At 30.9% G+C, this 19,839-nt stretch overlaps 1 protein-coding gene across 1 annotated transcript; it reads left to right on the forward strand.

The window, feature by feature from the left end:
- The first annotated feature begins 4,543 nt into the window (after positions 1-4,543).
- Positions 4,544-9,797, forward strand: LOC107892025 (cytochrome P450 CYP736A12). Its single transcript, XM_016816992.2, has 2 exons — positions 4,544-8,759; positions 8,870-9,797. The coding sequence occupies exons 1-2, from the start codon at positions 8,055-8,057 to the stop codon at positions 9,662-9,664; spliced, it is 1,500 nt and encodes a 499-aa protein (XP_016672481.1). The 5' UTR covers positions 4,544-8,054; the 3' UTR covers positions 9,665-9,797.
- The last annotated feature ends 10,042 nt before the right edge of the window (positions 9,798-19,839 follow it).

Below are 19,839 nucleotides of genomic sequence, written 5' to 3' on the forward strand. Positions count from 1 at the left end.
TATAATGATTACCCATTATATCATAGTTAAGTTTCTAGTAAACCGCTTTTTTATGTTTAATTTTAGCCCATTGTAACAATTTTTCACTTATAAAAACAATGGCCATAGTTATGAAGTATTAAATTACTTTTCTATAACACATATTGTCTAAAATTTTAAGTTAAATTATAGCAATATCATATAAGCAAGCATGTTAATTATAACTAATTAATTAAAAATGATCTTAATTAAAATATTATTTCAATAAAATGTTTAAATTTCACATGAAAAATTAAATTAGTGAAATTAAAAAAATATCAATTCAATAATCTATTAAATTCCCTATTTAAAAATTCTACTATAAATTTTGGAACACCATAAACTTATAGATTGATTACTTGAATTTAATGATTCGTGATAAATTAATTAATTTAATTTGATAACCCAGATTGATTAATTGAACTTATTAAATTTATGAATTATCATGTAGAAGAATGTTAAATAAAATATGCATAAAAGTAATAATGCATGCATTTGTTATACGTCTTTTACTTTTGTTGATTTTATTCCTACTTTTTTTTCTTTTTAGAACATAATTCCTCACTTTTGCATTTGATGGAAATTCACTATAACACTCCTTACCCGATCCGATAATAGACCTAGATAAGAGGTGTCACATTAAAAATTTTCAATAACTTTTCATAACATTTTTAAAATTCATTTATGTATTTTCTATCAAAATTTATACTTATATCCACCATTCGAGCTTATTTCATAGTGTCATATCCCAAAAATCGGGTTAGTAGAATCGAGTTTGTGAAACTGAGAGTGGTCACACCCGATTTATAATATTATCATTATGTGTTTGTTAAATAAGAAAGTATTAGCTTGATGGTTAAGTGTTAGTGAATCTATCTTAGAGACCCAAGTTCAAGCCTCCTTCCTTTCATACTTTAATCACTTCTTTCCTAATTAGACTTTGCACTTTGCCCCTTTCTAAAACCTAATAGAATTTGCTCTCCATCTTCTTTTTCTTTTCTTTTTCTCCTCTTTTCTCTTATTCTTACACTCTATTTTCTTCTTTGTGTTGTTAATTATTTTTCTTTCCCATACCGGATCGTTCCCCATTCGTTTAAAATCTATTGGTATTTATAATCATTTTCAATAGCATTCGATATCTTAGCCAAGAATCAGTATGTATATTTTGTTTCAATGATTAGATTTCGTAATTCCATTGTATAAATATCCAGTTAATTCTTATAATTTCACATCAAATTATAAATTCAAAGAAACATAACATAATAATTGGAACAACTTGCCATGCTTTCTCCCACTTTCATCATCTTCAAGCCTTCATGGTTGGTTTCATATGAAAGGACACTCTTGAATTAGATTTGGATGTGTTATCTCACTTTAATTTCTAAGAATTTTAGGTTAGAAATGTACGTGAATAAGAAAAGGACCAAATTGAAATGAGTGAAAAAAATTCCTCATATCTCTAGACTTTTATGTATTTAATAATTAATTAATTAATTAATTAATGAAATCAATGGTTCACATCTAATCAAATTATTTTAATCAAATGGCTATAATTTTTCTCATCAAAATATCTCTCTTTTTATAATTTAAAATTCAAAAATAATATTTAATGATAAAATGATCAAATTGCCTTTTAAAATATCTTCTCATATTTAAGACATAAGGGTTTACCCTTTTTCATTACTCTTTTATTTGACACATGACATACTTATGTGTTCTAAGTAAATATTACTTATGTAGATATTATTTATTCATGGTATAATTACAATTAAACCCTTTTCTCATAAAATGGTAAAATTACACTTTGGTCCTTATACTTTTCACCACTGTTCAATCTAGTCTATATCTCAATTTTCTGACTCCACCTATCAATCCGTATCCATATCACATTCATAAAAAAAATTTCTTAAAATTTTGCACCCTTTTTCTAAAATAGTAAATTTGCATTTTTAGTTCATCTATCACAAAATTTTCAATTTAATCTTCACTAAAATTTTACTATTCATACTTTATTTTTCAATGTCAAAATTTGACATTACTATCATTATTCAATTGATAAACTCTTACTTGTTTTTGGAAAAAATGTTATCTTTCTTTCAAAATATTACTATTAGTGACACTAAGATTTTTGAGGTATTACATTCACGATATGAATTTTATGGTAGGTTTACAATAATTATCTCTTTATAACCTCTCTGTAATAGGCAAAATCTTGGCAGACAAATGAGGTTGTTATAGAAAGGGTTGATTGTATATATAGACACTAGAAGTGAATGAAAGGAGAGAACCGTTCGAAATCACACTTACACTTTCCACTTCGGTATGCGTTCATTCTCTGGTCTAGGAGATAGACTTAGTCATTTCACAACATTGCTTTAGCATCAAATCGAGAAGGATGTCCCTCAGTTCAGTGTTGGACAAGATACAATTGGCAAATTGATACGATCTGTAATTGTCATATTCGATCCATCGAAGAACAATTTGATGTAATCAATTGAATGGCTGGATCTGTTAAGGGAATTAACGACCAAGTTTAAACGACTCATACGATTGAGACCGTTAATTTGAGCCAGGTCCTTTTAATTCACAAGACTGTCGAGGAATTAAATCGTAGAAGCTGATTTCAAGATTTATCACTTGGTAAGGGTTAATTGTTGGATTGTTCTTACTATTAATTTACATTCAGAAAGGCTGGTGATTAGAGGATGATCCTCAATCACTATAACTAACTTATTGATTGGAGGAAAAAAACTTAAAGCCGGAGTGAAAATTGTATCTAAAGCTAAAATTTTAATCTTATTGATTTATTTAGATTTAATTCTGTTCTACTTACTTTTATTCTATCCGAGGGCAGGTTATTTAGCATTTTCATCCAATTTATAATAATAGGGATAAACCACTAATATCGTTATTGATGTGTTATTATTCTAAATTTATTTAATGCATATACAAAAAAAATTATCTATGATAACTAAAATTTTTTAATATGCAAAATTAAATGAAAATAGATAAATAATGTATAAAAATTAAAATTTTATTTATATAATTGTACCAAATTAAAAGTTGCACATTGAGAAAAAATTCTATAGTTTTCAGTTTTATCTAATAATATTAAAATAATTATTATATTCACTACCGATGATAGAAAAAAAAAACTCCAAAAATTGGTCTAAAATGTTACAAGTATATTTTATATTATAGGGTAAACTATAAAAATGATCACTAATCTTTGGTGAATTTTTTTTATTAAACTATGAAAAGTTACATTTTGGCCACTAAACTTATCAAGTTATAATGTTTTAGTGCATCTGTTTATGACCTTTATTACCTTAACAGAAAAGTGAGGTGTTACATTAATTCAAGGGTTAGTATTCAATTTGATCTATAAATTGTAGTTAAAACATTCCATTTGCTTTTATAACTTTTTTAACAATAATTTTGAAAAAAAAACTTCGAAAAACATAAAAACTATTTAAAAAATTCATTATTTATTTTTTAAAATTATAAAAATATATTTGAAATTTATAATTATAGAAAATTAAGAAAAATCATAAATGTTTCAAAAATTTAGGGTAAATTACTAAAATAGTCACTTTTGTTTAACTCAAGTTATATATTAGTCACTTATGTTTGAAATGTTACATTTTAGTCACTTACGTTATCACGTTATAACATTTTAGTTACTAAGCCGTTAATTGCCGTTAATGGTGTAATAGTAAGCTGAAGTGGCATATTAAATCATTATTTCAAACAAAATTTTTAGGTTAATTTATACAATCGGTCCCCATATTTTTTTCGTTTTGAGCAATTTAATTTTTTCTTTTATGTCCTTTTAACTTTCCTTTTTTTTTCTTTATTTTTCATTCACTTTTGCTTCTCCCATTAATTTCCTCCCTTCTCCACTTCTTTAACGTAGTTTTTTTTATGTTTTCTATTTGTTAAAACTAGTCCTTATACTTTTATTTTTTTTGAACAATTTAATTTTTTCAAGTGAGGTGGGCTTGTGGACTAGTTTTAACAAATGAAAAACATAAAAAAACTACATTAAAAGAAATGAAGAATGGAGGAATACAGAGGGAGAAGCGGAAGAGAATTGAAAAAAGAAAAAGAAAAAAAGGAAGTTAAAAAATATAAAAGAAAAAAATTAAATTGCTCAAAATGAAAAAAAAATATAAGCATCAATTGTAGAATTTAACCTAAAATTTTCATTTGAAATGATTATTTAACGGGCCACATCAGCTTACTGTTATACCGTTAACGACAATTAACGACTCAATGACTAAAATGTTACAACACGATAACGTAAGTGACTAAAATGTAACATTTCAAATATAAATGACAAAATGTAACCTGAGGAAAACAAAAGTGACTATTTTAATAGTTTATCCTAAATTTTTTATAAAATCTAAAAAAATAATTTCTTTTGAATCGTTTGGCATTTTTCTCATGTTCTTCAAGTACGTAAGTTTTTTCCTTTTTTGCATGGGTTTATTTATTCAATGCAAGATTCTTTTATAAAAGAACCTTTTATGTTTGAATGGATTCTACAGAAAAGCTTCTTAGTTCTCACTCCTGGGTTTTAGCTGTTTTGTTTATTGAATTTGAGCATAATATCGAATGTGACTAAGAGTGTTCTCTTTTTCTTTTCTTTTTTTAATACCAAAATTCTGACCTTTTTCAACTTTTGTTTTACTAAAGTTTCCTTGGAAGAACTCCAGATCATGATCTAGGGGCGGCCGACCGCTTCGCCCCCGGTGGATTGCCGACCCCTATCACCTCTTTCGTTTTTCTTTCTATTCTACGGATTTCTTCCCTCCTCAGGCCAAATAAAATCTCCTTTGAGGAGATGGCGGTCGGAGAGCTCATCGGCGGTCCTGGTGGTGGGAGCTGAGAGACGTTCCTGGGCTGTGAGTCGCTTATCCCTTGAACGAAAATAAATCTATATTTTATATGTTTAAAATAAATCTATACGTTATCCCCACATATATGAATGGTTCCAAATGTAAGAAAAAAGGTACCCAATTCCATTTTACGGAGTTGCAATTATACATTCCAAATAATTTCATTTTTACAGGTAAATGCTCAATACCTAAGTAGGTGTGCAAAGTTGATCGTGATTAAATGTTTTATGGGTCGTCTTAAGCCTTGCGATTCACCTTTATCTCAAAATTATATCGAGATTTTTTACACACAAAGGATTTACTTGTTACTAATATAGTCTAGCTTTCTTGAGCTGCTTTGCTTCTTCACCCTTCAAGGCGGGACGATCTTTTTTTTGAGGAGGGAGCGACAAGGATCGTCGGTGCAATGGTCCTCCATTGTGGTGATTTTGTTGGTGTGGGCGGCGGCTCTATCTCCCTGTTTTCTTCTTAGATTAATGGGGGATTTTAGAATATATCTAATTTTTATTTTTATTTGTGTCCTGATGCTTCCCTTCAATAGTTCATGAGTTTTTTTATTTTTAGTAAAATTTCTAAGCAAAGCAAACGTAATTGTCTTCATTGGCCTACTTTTTCTTGGCAATTATATTTACAGTTCGGCTTTTTAAAAAGCCTTTTTTTTTTCCCATGGTTTGATGATTAAAATATGGCAAATTGGATTGTTTCAAATTTCAAGGGTTTTAAGTTTAAATACTTTGATGCTTGTTTAGATTAATGAAAATTATTATTTTCAAGAGAAAAATTATTTTAAAAGTTATACTGAAATTCTACATTATTATTGATCTATGTTGTTTACTGATAGAGAAAGGAAAACGCGTCCTACAATCAGTGAAAATGAGTCATATAGGACGTGTTTTTAGTCTTTCTCCTGAAAACACGTCTTACGTGGCGTGTTTTAACTGATGCGGTAGTGAAACGCTCCCTATAGCACATGTTTTCACTTACCTAAATTTTCTTTTTCTTTTTTCTTATGGTTGGAAATTAGAAGTTTGTAGATTTATTTTTATTTGTGTTTGAGATAAGCATAATAATAGTTTTAAAGAATAAATCGGTAAATTTTAAAATTTTCAGCCTACTTTCTCAATTGTCTTTCTTTTTCGGCATATATATATAAAGTAACCCCAAACAAATCTATTAAATCTATTTATTTCTATTACTTTTTCATTCATATTTTTTTCCGTCGATTTGTTAAGTATAAAATTTTTACAAAGTGAAGATTTCCCAATTTTGGCTAAAACTTTGGCTTGGGTATTGTAACATATCTTATTTGAAAAGTACTAATAACTTCCACTTTACAGAAAAAATTAATAAATAAACGGATAAGTTGGTAAGTTAGTGTTTTAATTAGCTCTTCTCTTCAATGCTCCCGGGTTGTGTGGACATGTTGGCTTCATATGCCCTGGGTTCCTACAGTATGTGCATAACCTCAATATGTCTCCCCACTCTCGAATATCCATATTTCCTCGTTTTTGAGTTGAGTTCGATTGACCTTTAGGCTTGTGCCACTAGTTCTTATCTGTTAATCAAATTGAATGTTTTAGCTATGAATCAAATTGAATATTAACATTTGAATTAATGTGTCACCTTATTTTTTCGTTAAGACTGTAATAATCATTAATGGACGAGTGATCAAAACGTTATAAGTCAATAATGTTAGTGACTAAAATGTAACTTTTCATAGTTCAATGACAAAAAAAATTTCAGTAAACGTTAATGACCATTATTATAGCTTACCCTATATTATATTTTATTTTACTATATCTTAAGAATATATTACATCATTCTAGACCTTCATCATTCTAGATCCATTTGTCAAGTTATATATATATATTAAAATTGATGTATTAGCATTGGCATTGATGCTAGTGTAGGAAGATGTGGGTTCGAGTGTGCTGAAACGTGTTTATCCTCCTATTTAAGGGCTGGGATGGGTAGTTCTAAACATTGTATCAAAAAAATTAGAGTATTCTCTATACTATTATTTAAACTCTTGATTGAGTTGGTGTCACGTATCAACCAGGTACCAACTCGGTCGAGGAAATTATGGAAATGTCATTTCGTAATTAAATCAAGTTATATTATTCGAGGGTGTTTTAATATTCTTATTTTTTTAAAAAAACCAATAAGAAACATGCATAATGTGGAATTTGAATCCATGCTAGTTAAGTTAATAAAACATTTAATTTACCACTCAACCAAAGTTTTATTTTGAAATTTTCATACATTTTTATTTTAATATGCACATTTTGTTACCTCCATCAATTATATAGATTAAATATGTTATTGATTGAGTTGGTGTCACAAATTAACTCAACACCAACTTAGGATTGATGAAAACATCATGTTAAACAATTGTATCATTAAGTATTCGTAATTCGATATATTTATGTGTTTAAATTTTGTTTTACTTACAATTTAATCGAATATTTTATTTTAATCCCGTACACGTTTCAGATATTACATATTATTAATTAGTTTCAAACAATATATTTTATTATTTATTATATGTTATTTTTAATTATATATTTGTGTTATAAATATATAATTTTCGTACGTATGAGTTTGATAGATGTTTTAATATTATATTAAAAAATTGTCTAAATATAATTTGAATAGATATTATCTTAATTATAATTTTTATGAATAAATATTATTTTATATTTATAAATTTAATATATCCCGTGCAAAACACCGGCTTAAAACTAGTTAAATATTTAAACTGCCGTCAGATTATGACAAATTTATGGTCAAAACAGCTAACTGCCAAGTTTCGTGTCAAATGTGATGGCCGAAGAGTTATGACACCCTGTACCATATTTCGTAAACATACAGAAAAAATCTATATAATAATTTGTAATAATTGATTCGAAAAATATAATTTCTCTGAATTAATTATCCATAATATTATATGAAACAGCTGTCCAAATACGCCAAATTTCTTTTTCTAGGTCAAATACGACGGCCGAACGTGAACGACTTTTCATCTGCAGATTACAAATAATGCATATATTTTTATAGTTAATAGATAAATGTATAAATAAAAGGGGAGGGTATAGACAGTAGAGACATATCCTTCAGTTGAATCAATTAACAAGAATGGCTCTTTCAGCTGCCACTCTTCTCACTGCCCTTGCGGTACTCTGCTCTTTCTTTTTCATTCTATTTTACATCTCATCAAGCAAAAATGGAAAAGGAAAAGGAAAAGGGAAAGCCATTCCGGGTCCGCGACCCTTGCCAATTATTGGAAACCTCCACATGTTAGGCATGCTTCCACACCAATCCCTTTATCACTTGGCCAAAAAATATGGTCCTATGATGTCCATAAGGCTAGGCGTTGTGCCAACTGTTGTCGTTTCATCCCCTCAAGCCGCCGAGATATTTCTCAAGACACATGATGCTGTTTTCGCAAGCAGGCCAAGACTTCAAGTCCTAGAATTAATTTACAATGGCAAAAGGGGCATAGCATTCACGGAACTTGGATCATATTGGCGTAGTGTGAGGAAGATTTGTAATATGACAATTTTTACTGCATCGAAAATTGAATCGTTTGCATCAACGAGGAAGGAGGTGCTAGCACATTTCATTGAATCTTTGAAAGAAGCTGCATCAGCAAAGGAAGTGGTAAACATTAGTAAGAAGATTGGGGCGCTTAATGAAGAGATGACTTTGAGAATGGTTTTGGGGAATGTGAAGAAGTATGAGGGATTTAACCTCAAGGAGCTTATTGATGAGCTTACTCACATAGCAGGAGCTTTCAATCTTGCAGATGTTGTTCCTTTTCTGGGTGCTTTCGACCTACAGGTATTGTGTTTGTGTGTATTTTAATGTACTATATCAAAACAAATTAATCATATACATTACATTACAAACAACCACTAAGTGAATGGTGTTGATTATTATCAACTATGTAGGGACTCAAAGCACGTACAAAGAAACTCGGTGAAAAACTTGACAAAGCCCTCGAGACGATCATTGACGACCATGAACAACATAAGCAGGATGATTTCGTCGGTACACTGCTTAAAGAGTTAAATCAACCAATGAACAATGATGGTGATATAATGGATCGGAATAGCATCAAAGCCATAACAATAGATATGATGGTGGGTGCCTTGGACACTTCAGCTGCCACATTGGAGTGGGCATTATCAGAGCTCCTAAGGCATCCAAGGGTAATGTTAAAACTCCAACAAGAGTTAGAAAGTATTGTCGGGAACAAGAGAATGGTAGAGGAAAATGATTTACCAAAATTGGAGTACCTAGACATGGTTGTGAAAGAAATTTTTAGGCTTCATCCTGTTGCACCTTTGCTAGTTCCTCGTGAGTCAGTGGAAGACATAATTATTGATGGCTGTTACATACCAAAACAATCAAGGGTCTTAGTGAACATTTGGGCAATGGGGAGAGACCCTAATACTTGGTCCAATAATGCTGAAGAGTTTTTTCCAGAAAGGTTCATTGATAGCAATATAGACCTTCATGGACATGATTTTGAACTCATCCCATTTGGTGCAGGCCGTAGATTATGCCCAGGGAAGAAATTAGGATTAATCACAGTTAAACTTATTCTAGCTCAATTAGTGCATTGTTTCAATTGGGAGCTACCTAGTGGAATATCGCCGAATGAACTGGACATGACTGAGAACTTTGGTGTCTCGTTGCCAAGGAAGATTAATCTATGTGTCAAGCCCACTTATCGCATGTAAAAATGCAAATTTTATGATTTTTTTTGTGTTTTAAAATAACAGTATGTATACTTATAATAAAGGGCATTTTAAAATGGCATGTATTTCTTTTTGAAAACAGTATGTCACAAAATAAATATATATGTTGACAATGCATCATACTTAATAAAATCCCTCAAAATCAAACAAATATAATTAAACTTCTCTTCGGTAATTCCGCACCTTTCAATTTATTTTAAGTATAAATTTGTTTGATGTATTGCCTCCAAACGAGTTTTGGTTTTCTCTTTGATAATTTGCGTATCTATTCTTGGTGGTTCAAAGCTTTCTTTTAAGGGGAGTTGTTTTACTCTTTTCTTATTGGTTTTATCGAACTTTTCATTTGGTCACTAAGACCAGTTGTTTTCCTCATTTCTAATGATTGTTGTGTTATGATGACCCGAAATTTTATTTTTAAAAAATATAAATTTGTTTGAAAATGCAATAAGTCATCCATGTAACTTCTCTTGACTTGTTTTCTTATTCTCGAAACCCATCTTTCGCATATAAGAAAAATATTTGTGTATGTAAGAATGGAAAATACCTATAAGCCTATAACACTAAGAACAGAAAAGAGAGGGGTAGGAAGGGTTGGTGATGGCGGGCAAGGAAAACAAGAAGAAACGATAAGAAAATTCAATGGAATTAAAAAATAACAAGAAGAATAAGAAAAACACAATAAGATATAATTTTGTAATAATTGAAGACTTTGCTTTGCTTGTTTGTTAATATTTATTCTTTTCTTTCACGTTGTCCAAATTCGAAAGACCCTTTTTGGTTTGCATTGAAAAAAAAGAGTAGAAGAATAGGAAAGTAAAGCTTGTTATTTTTCATTTTTAATCAAAATTGTAGCTATCAAGGTGTGTTAAGCACGTTTTAAGTGAAATCAATTTTTGATGCGGTTGTTGAAAGCACTAAAAATATTCTATTCCTAATAAATAATGAAAAGAATAGTAAAAGGGAAGTAGGGTCAAATCCCCAGAGACTGGATTTGCACAATATCTTATTCCGTGAAATCCCGGCAGAATCTTGCCCAAAGAAAACCTGCCTGCCTGGAAAGAAAATAAAAATAACAGAATTAAAGGTTTGGATCTGGAAATGAAAAATAAAATAAAAACAGAATTAAGAATATTGAATCGATAATTCGAGAAATTAAAAATAGAGTTGAGAGAAAGGAAATTCTTATGGTAGATTCCAGCCTCCAGTTGTCTCGTTCTGCCTTGGGTTCAATCCTCGGCTTTTAGATAATCCTTCCCAAACCGAATAAGCTAGTTATAGTGGAAGAGGACGCCTACGACCACCAGCTCCAAGGATTTTGACTTACGATTTAGTGGAACCTGATTCTAGCCAACAATTGTTTCTGTAGGATTGTTTTATGCTAGATCAACACTTCTCAATGGCGAATCCCACGCCAGTTTGTCTCTTGGGCTCGCCAACTTCTGACGCAGTAAGCTAACGAACCGACTGTGCAACCTTTCCAAAACATACAAAGCGGCCGCCTTTGCATACATTAAAAAACTTACTTCTTAAAGGACATGGACGAAAGTGTTAGCCCCGTAGTGCGGAGAAATGATGAATACTCGGCGAGGAGGCTAAGTACGAACTCTAAGCCTCAAGAACCATTTTTGGGGAATATCGACAACCTTCGACTAGATGGGTTTAGTGGCTCATGGTTGTGGTGGAAAAGAAAATAAATATAATAAAAATGGAGATTTTATTGAAAGGAAATATAAGAAGAACAAAAGCCTAGACTTTTGGGTAGAGAGTGTTTACAGAAAAAATATGGATCTCTTTTGAGTCACTTCACCCCCTATTTATAGTGCTAGGGGAGATAGTCTAATCCTACTTAAATCCCCAAAAGATAAATACATTTAATTGAAGATAATTAAAGATAAATAAAATAAAATCCTAAAATTAAATAATCCTTAATAATTATCTTAATATTAATTATCCCAATATAATTAAAATAGAGTCTGATAGAATAAAATCTCTTCTTTTTGCATTTCAACCCTTGTGTCCTCCATGCTTGCACTTTTGGCACCAACTTTTCCTTGTGTCGCACATTGGCTCATTTTATCTCTAAATTCACCCTTTTGGCCTTTAATTTTGCTTTTGACTCAAATTTAGTCCCTATGAGATAAAAGATCATAAATAGCTCAAATTAGCAGGATCATACTTAGAATAAATACATAATTAATACATAAAAATACGTTATTCTAGAGTATTATCAATTTTTATTTTTAAAATTTTCCTTTCATTTATAATAAATTATAAAAATGATATATATTCAAATTAAAAATTAAAAATGATTTATATCAACTGCATAAAAGGTATTTGAAACTTATATTTCATATATCATAATATTGATAATGAATTATCATATTTTTTTTGTATATTTATATTATAATCTAAGTTGAATATTTATTAATACCAAAATAATACTAAGGTAATAATAATAGTAACAACATGAGATAAGAAAGGTATTTTGCATTTGAGTCAATTATATCATTGTTAGGGTCCTCTTCAAGCTTGTATGAGTCTGAGCTTATTGTGATGCTTTAAGAGGCTTGGTATGATCTACAAAAGTGAGAGGATGAACTAAATGGTGTTAGAGTTGGCACTACGACCAGTCTCCTATTCCTAAGTCAATCTTTTAGCCAAAGGTGTTTTAGAGAGAAACTCATGGAATGAGTTTATAAAAATGTCAAGATATCTTTTGGGGGTTTATTGTGCTTATACTCCTCTTACCTTTCACGCGATATTTTTTTTATTCTTAGTGTAGATGGCGACAATGTTCTCGGACAACTACATAGAGAGCGTTGTTTTTCAAATGCAAAGGGATGCCAGTAAGCCAAGATGGAATATCTTCAAAAATCTTCTCAAATGATCTTTAAGATGATTGTGAGATGATAAACTGTGGATTGTCAACATAGATGATCGACTATTGGAGTGATAAATTGGACATGCTTAGAGTCCTCTTGATGTACTAGATTGTTTGACTTAACCTTTTAAGAGTGATCTAGATGTAACTTAAGGTGACGATCATCTGAAAGATGATCGATTGTTGGGGAGATGAACTGGTGATAATCTTATTTCTTTAATAAAACAAGTAAAATCGTTTTAAAATTAAAAATTAAAACTAAACTCATGAAAGAGGAATTGATAAATAATATATATGAAAGTCAATATAATGGAAGTCTGATCATCGACACAAAGATAATTTTAATGTTTTTAAATAAATTAGTTATAGTTGTTGACATCTCTACTAGAATCAATCTCTCTTTACCTTGTCGATAAACAAGAGGAAGCTCGTTGAAATTATTCCCTTTATTAATAAACAACCCTATAACTTTGCATTTAGGATTTAGCTTACTGATAGCACTAAGAATGAGAGAGATGTAATTCTAAACAACAAACACATGCAAGTAGGGTTTAGTTAGATTAGATCACATGTTCACATAACATGAATTGCATATGTAGCCTATACCCAATAATGTTATTCGTCACAAGCATTAGAATCAATTAAACAATTACAGATATAATTATTCTAATTAACAAGATAAATATCCTAAGCAATTGAATATGATACCAATATTCAACAAGTCTAAATATTTGTAATTAAAACAGAAAATGTAACATTCCAAACTTGGCCTAGAAGTTAGGTCAAATCCAAAGTGTCATAGTGATCGCCGGAGCAACCGGTTAGACCAATCGTTCAATTATGTACATTAAAACATAAAAAACTAAAGCATTTAAAACTCAAGTTATCCTAAGGTTTTATAAAAACATATCAAATCAATAAATAAGAAAAATCAGACCCATATCAAATTTAAACATACGAATAATAAATCATTCATAAAAAAATATACTTAGAAAAATTAAAATCAATAAAATCATCAAACACAACTCAATCAAATAACCAAACAATTAATTGATATAAAAGTAACCAAGTAAACTGATGGACCTAAGTACATGACAAGGCTAAACTAAGTGAAAATAATTTTTATGAGATATGAATTCCAACGACTCTTTGACGATGTTGTTCAGTCACGAACTCATAAACTATCTATAACTTACGCACAGAATTAAAAATCATAACGCTGAGCTTTTAACAGCTAATCTTCAAATTCTAACTTTACAAAATAATAAAATTAATTTAAAAGCAATCTAAAAATCACATTTAAACAAATTAAGGTTAGTAAAAATAAATCTATAAAACACTTTTCATAACAACATTGTTTACAATATATCGAGTTATTTTGGAAAAAATAAGCAAAAACCTTAAAACATTTCTGTAACAATATAAAGAAAACGATGAAAGGATTTTCTATAATATACCAATATAATTCAATTTTTTTATAGCAAATAACAATTTGTCAATTTTCATATCAAATAAATAAAAATTAATATTTTAAAATTAATGCTACTAACACATGTAGAAAGTACATTGGGACAAAGGAGTATCCAACCATCACGCTGAACAATCAAATTTAGAAGGCATCCGTATTATCTCAAAATTTTCGACTAGACATGGCACTATTTTAGTTGCAAATATAATAATATTTTTGAAAATTAAGTAATTTGTCAAATAATTTTTTTTATGAAAATAAAGTTATTTTGGGTATGAGAATTAATTTAAAGTATTTTAAAAGTGAAAATATAATAAAAGGACTAAATCATAGAATTTGAAAAGTTTGAAGACTAAAGAACATTGTCGAAACCCTTTTTTTTCTAAATTGACTTATATTTGAAAACGAAGATGGGAGTCGCCACCAATCATTTTTAGAAGGCGTGATCGGGTCACCTCGTAATTTGATCGTTTTAATAAGAGGTTTGATTTATTAAAACAATATTTTTCGGTCTACAAAAATCAAGAAAATGGGTTCAAGAGTCGGTTATGCATGAGGAAGGATTAACACCCTCGTTACGCCCAGAATTTGTACCTAATTGATTACTTGATGTCTTTAGTGTCGAAAATTGAAAATTTAAAGAGAATTTGAAACACAATCCCTTTTTGCATAATGTTATTAAGATATGATTTAACTAAATTAAATTAAATGGAAAAGGCCTTATTTCGAGTTAATCGAGAAGAAAGACCATGTCCTGAAAGTTAGGACACGATACCTTGGATTCTCGAAAACTAAAATAATCGCCATTTGATCACTATCTAAATCTTACTTTTCGTTGTTTTAAATATGATATTTGGTTATTTTGGTTTTAGAAGATGTCATACTTTGTAAGTTAGGAGCATAACTCCTCATATTTCAAAAATAACGAATATTGCCTCGGTTTTAAAAATTCTCTTTTTTATGCATCGTGCCAAAACGAACATAACATTTGAAATAACGTGTATTTAATTTATTTGGGTATAGTATAAAAACGAGTAAATATATTTGATCACGATTAGTGACATGGTTGTAGCAATAATAAAATAATAACACGCATAAACGAAATGATGATATACGAAAAAAAAACAAAAATATCATACTAATAAATAATGATGCTATATATCTATAATAATAAAACACCAAATAAACAATGGCAATAATCATATTATAATTACTAATTCTAATACTAATTAAATAATAATAAGAAAAATAAATAATAATAATGATAATAATAAGAATAATTCGAAAAATAAGTGCACGAGTAAAGAAAATATAAACATCATAATTTTGAGAGATAATACATAGATAAACAAATAAATAAAAGAATATATGTAATTACTATTTTAATTATAATATAAATAATCAAAACAAAATAAATAGTAACAATAATAATAATTTGGGGCAACCAAAAAAAATGCTTAAGGAGATGTAAAATATAATTTTTAAATATGTAAAAAAAAGTAAAGAAATAATAGATAAGTGAATAAATAAGTATAAAAAATAGAACAATATACATATAAGAATCTATAAAAGGTTGAAATTAAATGATTAAAGGATTAAATCGAAATTAAAATGAAATTAGAGAGTATAAATTGTAAATAATAAAAAATAGCTAATAAAATAGAAATAAAGATCAAAATGGAAAAATACAAAATTAAATGGTAAATTTTAAAAAAGGGAAAAAAGAAATAGGACCGGATTGGAAACCGCCTAAAAAACGAAAGGAATAAATGCGCAATTAGGCTATTTTTCGAAAACACGCGGAACCTACTGTATGGACGGGTCGAGTCGTTGGGCTCTGCTTCGAACGACGTCTTTTTAGGGCTTCTGAAGCCAGGCCAAAATGATGTCATATTGATGGCCTTTTTAATTTTAAAAAAATTCAAAAAAATCATTTAAAATGGTTTTTTTTAAAAAACCTTTCTTTTTTTTTTCTCTCTAAAGGCCTCCTTAGGCTGGCCATGGCTCCGGCAATTCATCGCTGCAATGGCCACCAGTCATCGGCGACGGCTCCGTTGTCCACAGTGGCCAGAAAAAAAAACCTCATTTTTGGCTATTTCGGCTCCTTAAGCTTGAATCTAGGGTCGATTTTTAGAAAGTGGCCAAAAAATCGCCAAAAAGGCAAAGAACCCTTCGGCTCCGACGACAGAAACGACCACCAGGTGAGTTATATATATATATAATAGATTAAAGGAAAAAAAAGAAAAATAAAAAATCACCTTTGAATATTTTTGATTGCTTTATTTTTGATTTTTTATTTCGATTTTTATTTCAGAAGCAAAAAACCCCTACTCTTACAATCTGCTTTTGGCATTTTTATAGCCATTTTACAATATTTTTTTTATTATTTTTCTACTGTTCTTGCCGCTGTTGGTTGCGTGTTTTTTCTTCTTTTTACAGGAGTGATTGGCGGTGGCAGAGCAGTTGGTGGTGGTAGGCTAAGGTACGGTGGCGGCTAGGTAGGGTGCGATGCTAGGTTTTTTTTTTAAATAGTTTAGGTTGTGGTGGGATTTAGGATTTTTTTTGGTTTGGGGCACTTAGGCTTGATGTAGTTTGGGTTTGATATTTGTAAATGGGCTCTGGACCATATTTTTTTTTTTATTTTGGTGTGATTTCTGTTTGGTTGGGCCCAGGCAAAATTGGGCTTCTACAAGTGCCCTTTTTTTGCTCGTTGTCTGTAACAAGAATGGAGCAAACACTTTTAAGAAAAATCAATTTTGTCCGGTCTCACCGAATCTAACCTTTTTGGTCTCCTTTTTTTTTCAAATAACTTCATTCCAACCTACTACAACTTCAAGGGTACAGGAGGTGTAGTTTCAATCTACTCCACTGTAACTTCAGGGAGATAAGACTTGTAGCTTCAATTTGCTCCACTTTAACTTCAGGGAGATAAGATTTGTAGCTTCAACCTGCTCCATTGCAACTTCAAGGAAATAAGATTTGTCATTTCAATCTGCTCCATTGCAACTTCAGGGAGATAAGATTTGTAGCTTGTGGCTTTAATCCCTTCCGACTTCAAAGAAATAAGACTCGCACAGTAGATTTAATCCGACCCATTGCAACTTCAGAGGTATAGGATTTGTCGCTTGAATTTACTCCACTGCAACTTTAGGGAGATAAGATTTGTGACTTGCAACTTTAATCTGTTCCACTGCAACTTCAGGGATATTAGATTTACTATCTTCAATCTACTCCACTACAACTTCAAGAAGATAAGATTTGTAACTTTAATTTCCTCTACTACAACTTCAGGAAGATAAGGTTTGTAGCTTTAATTTGTTCTACTGCAACTTCAGAGAGATAAGATTTGCTATCTTCAATCTGCTCCATTGCAACTTCAGAGAGATAAGGTTTGTGGCTTTAATTTGCTCCACTACAACTTCAGGGAGATAAGAATTGCCACGATGACTTCAATCCGTCCCACTGTAACTTCAGGGGTATAGGATTTGTGGTTTTACTGATCTGTTACATTGTTCTCTGGGGAACGTGACTTGTAGAATTCATTTAATAAGCCTATATTTATGTCAAGCAATTAGGATGCTATGATTAGAATGAATCAAATGCTCCTAACTAGATGTGTATGAATGATATTTGCATGAATGTAGAATGTCATTTTTCAAGAATGATCCCTTTTTAATGCTTAGGTTGGCATTTCTCATTGTCCATGAAGGTTCTATCACTGACGCATTACTTTGCCTTCTTGCTCAGCTGGTATCTTTGACAGGAAACCCAAAGAAGTAATCACAATTTAAACTATTCATCACCAGATATTTCCCACCTTTAGACTTGGTTAGTTCTAACCAGTGGTTCTGTTTCAGGTCATTATACTATTTAGAAAACCTTTCAGAGCAATATGCAGAAATCCTTTTAGTTGAATATTATTTGTCCATTAATCGTTATTTCAATGAAAAATGCATGAAAAAGATCATAAAAATGGACAAGATTGAAATTTATTGAGAGTAAATCTCAAAATGAATAGATTAATCAAAATGGCAAACATTGCTAAAATACAAAATGAGTAAGATAAAACTAGGTGCCTCAGATATCATAGCATGAACTTCTCCGCACTAACTTCTCAAGGACCCTTTTAAGCCTGATATGTGTTTAGGATATCTAGAGTACTTTGTTGATGCCCCAAGATATAACGTTCTTCCTTCTGAGAAGACCCGACCATCACATGTTCAATCTTCAATCCAAATTTGAGCTGCCATTTCTTGGGTTTTAAACTCAAAACCCTTTTGGTCTCAAAGCACCCTTTGCGAGTCTGAATTCATAGGATTAGACAGATTCTTGCCATCCATCTCGATCAAAATCTGCGTTATTCCAAAAAAGGCTTTCTTTACCACATAAGGTCCTTCCCAGTTTGGCATCCACTTTCCTCGAAGTCCTTTTGTATGTGAAGGGTCTTTTTCAATACCAGGTCTCCCTCATGGAATTCTCTGGGGCAGACATTTTTGTCATAAGCTCGCATCATTCACTTTTGGTACATCTGACCATGATGGATAGCTTTTAACCTCTTCTCTTCAATCAAGTTCAGCTGATGATATCGGGATTAGATCCATTCTACTTCATCTAACTTCAACTCTGACAAAACTTGGAGAGAAGGAATCTCGACTTTAATGATCAAAACATCCTCCATTCCATAAACCAATGAGAAAGGTGTTGCCCCGGTAGAGGTTTTGATAGATGTTCGATAAGCATAAAAGGTAAATGGTAACTTCTCATGCCAATCTTTATAAGTATCAATCATTTTCCCCACGATCTTCTTAATGTTCTTATTGGTTGCCTCCACCGCACCATTTATTTTTGGGAGATATGTTGACGAGTTATGGTGTTTGATCTTGAATTGACTACAGACATCTACTATCGTACTGTTATTCCAATTCAATGTATTGTCAGATATAATATTTTTTGGCATCCCATATCAATATATGATCTCTTTCTTCAAGAATTTGTCGAATGCCGACTTCCTAACATTGGCGTAAGAAGTGGCCTCTACCGATTTTGTGAAGTAATCAATGACCACGAAGATGAATCAATGCCCATTGGAAGCTTTTGGCAAGATCAGCCCAATGACATCCATGCTTCACATAGAGAAAGGCTGTGGAGAAGTCATAACATGAAGAGGTGAATGAGGCACATGAATTGTCTCCATAAATTTGGCACTTATGGCATATCTTGGTATAACTGATACAATCTCCTTTCATAGTGGACCAATAATACTTGAATCCCATGATTTGTCTTGCCATTGTAAAATCATTAGTATGTGTTCCACAAATGCCCTCGTGGACTTCTTCCAAAATCTTCTTAGCCTCAACGGTGTCCATACATCTTAGTAGCACCTGACCCTTTCTTCTTTTTTACAGGATCTCCCTATCTAAGAACAAGTTATTGGCCACTCTTCTTAGCGTCTTTTTATCATTCTCGGTCGCTTGATCAGGGTATTCACAATTCTTTATGTATTGCAGTATATCATGATACCAAGGGTGATCATCTTTTTCCTTTTCCTCGATGTTGTAACAATGAGCTGAAGCCTCACAAATACTCATCTAGATAGGCTTTACATCCTCTTGTTTGTTCACTTTGATCATGAAAGATAAAGTAGCTAGGGCGTCAGCCATCTGATTTTCATCTTGCAAGAGATAACAGTAAGTGATGTCATCAAACTCCTCAATTAACTCAAGAACCAGCCTGCAATAATTTATCAGTTTAGGGTCTCTCGTCTCCCATTCACCTTTGAGTTTATAGATTACTAGTGCAGAATCTCCA

The sequence above is a fragment of the Gossypium hirsutum genome, chromosome D09, assembly GCF_007990345.1.
Source record: "Gossypium hirsutum isolate 1008001.06 chromosome D09, Gossypium_hirsutum_v2.1, whole genome shotgun sequence".
Taxonomy (NCBI): domain Eukaryota; kingdom Viridiplantae; phylum Streptophyta; class Magnoliopsida; order Malvales; family Malvaceae; genus Gossypium; species Gossypium hirsutum.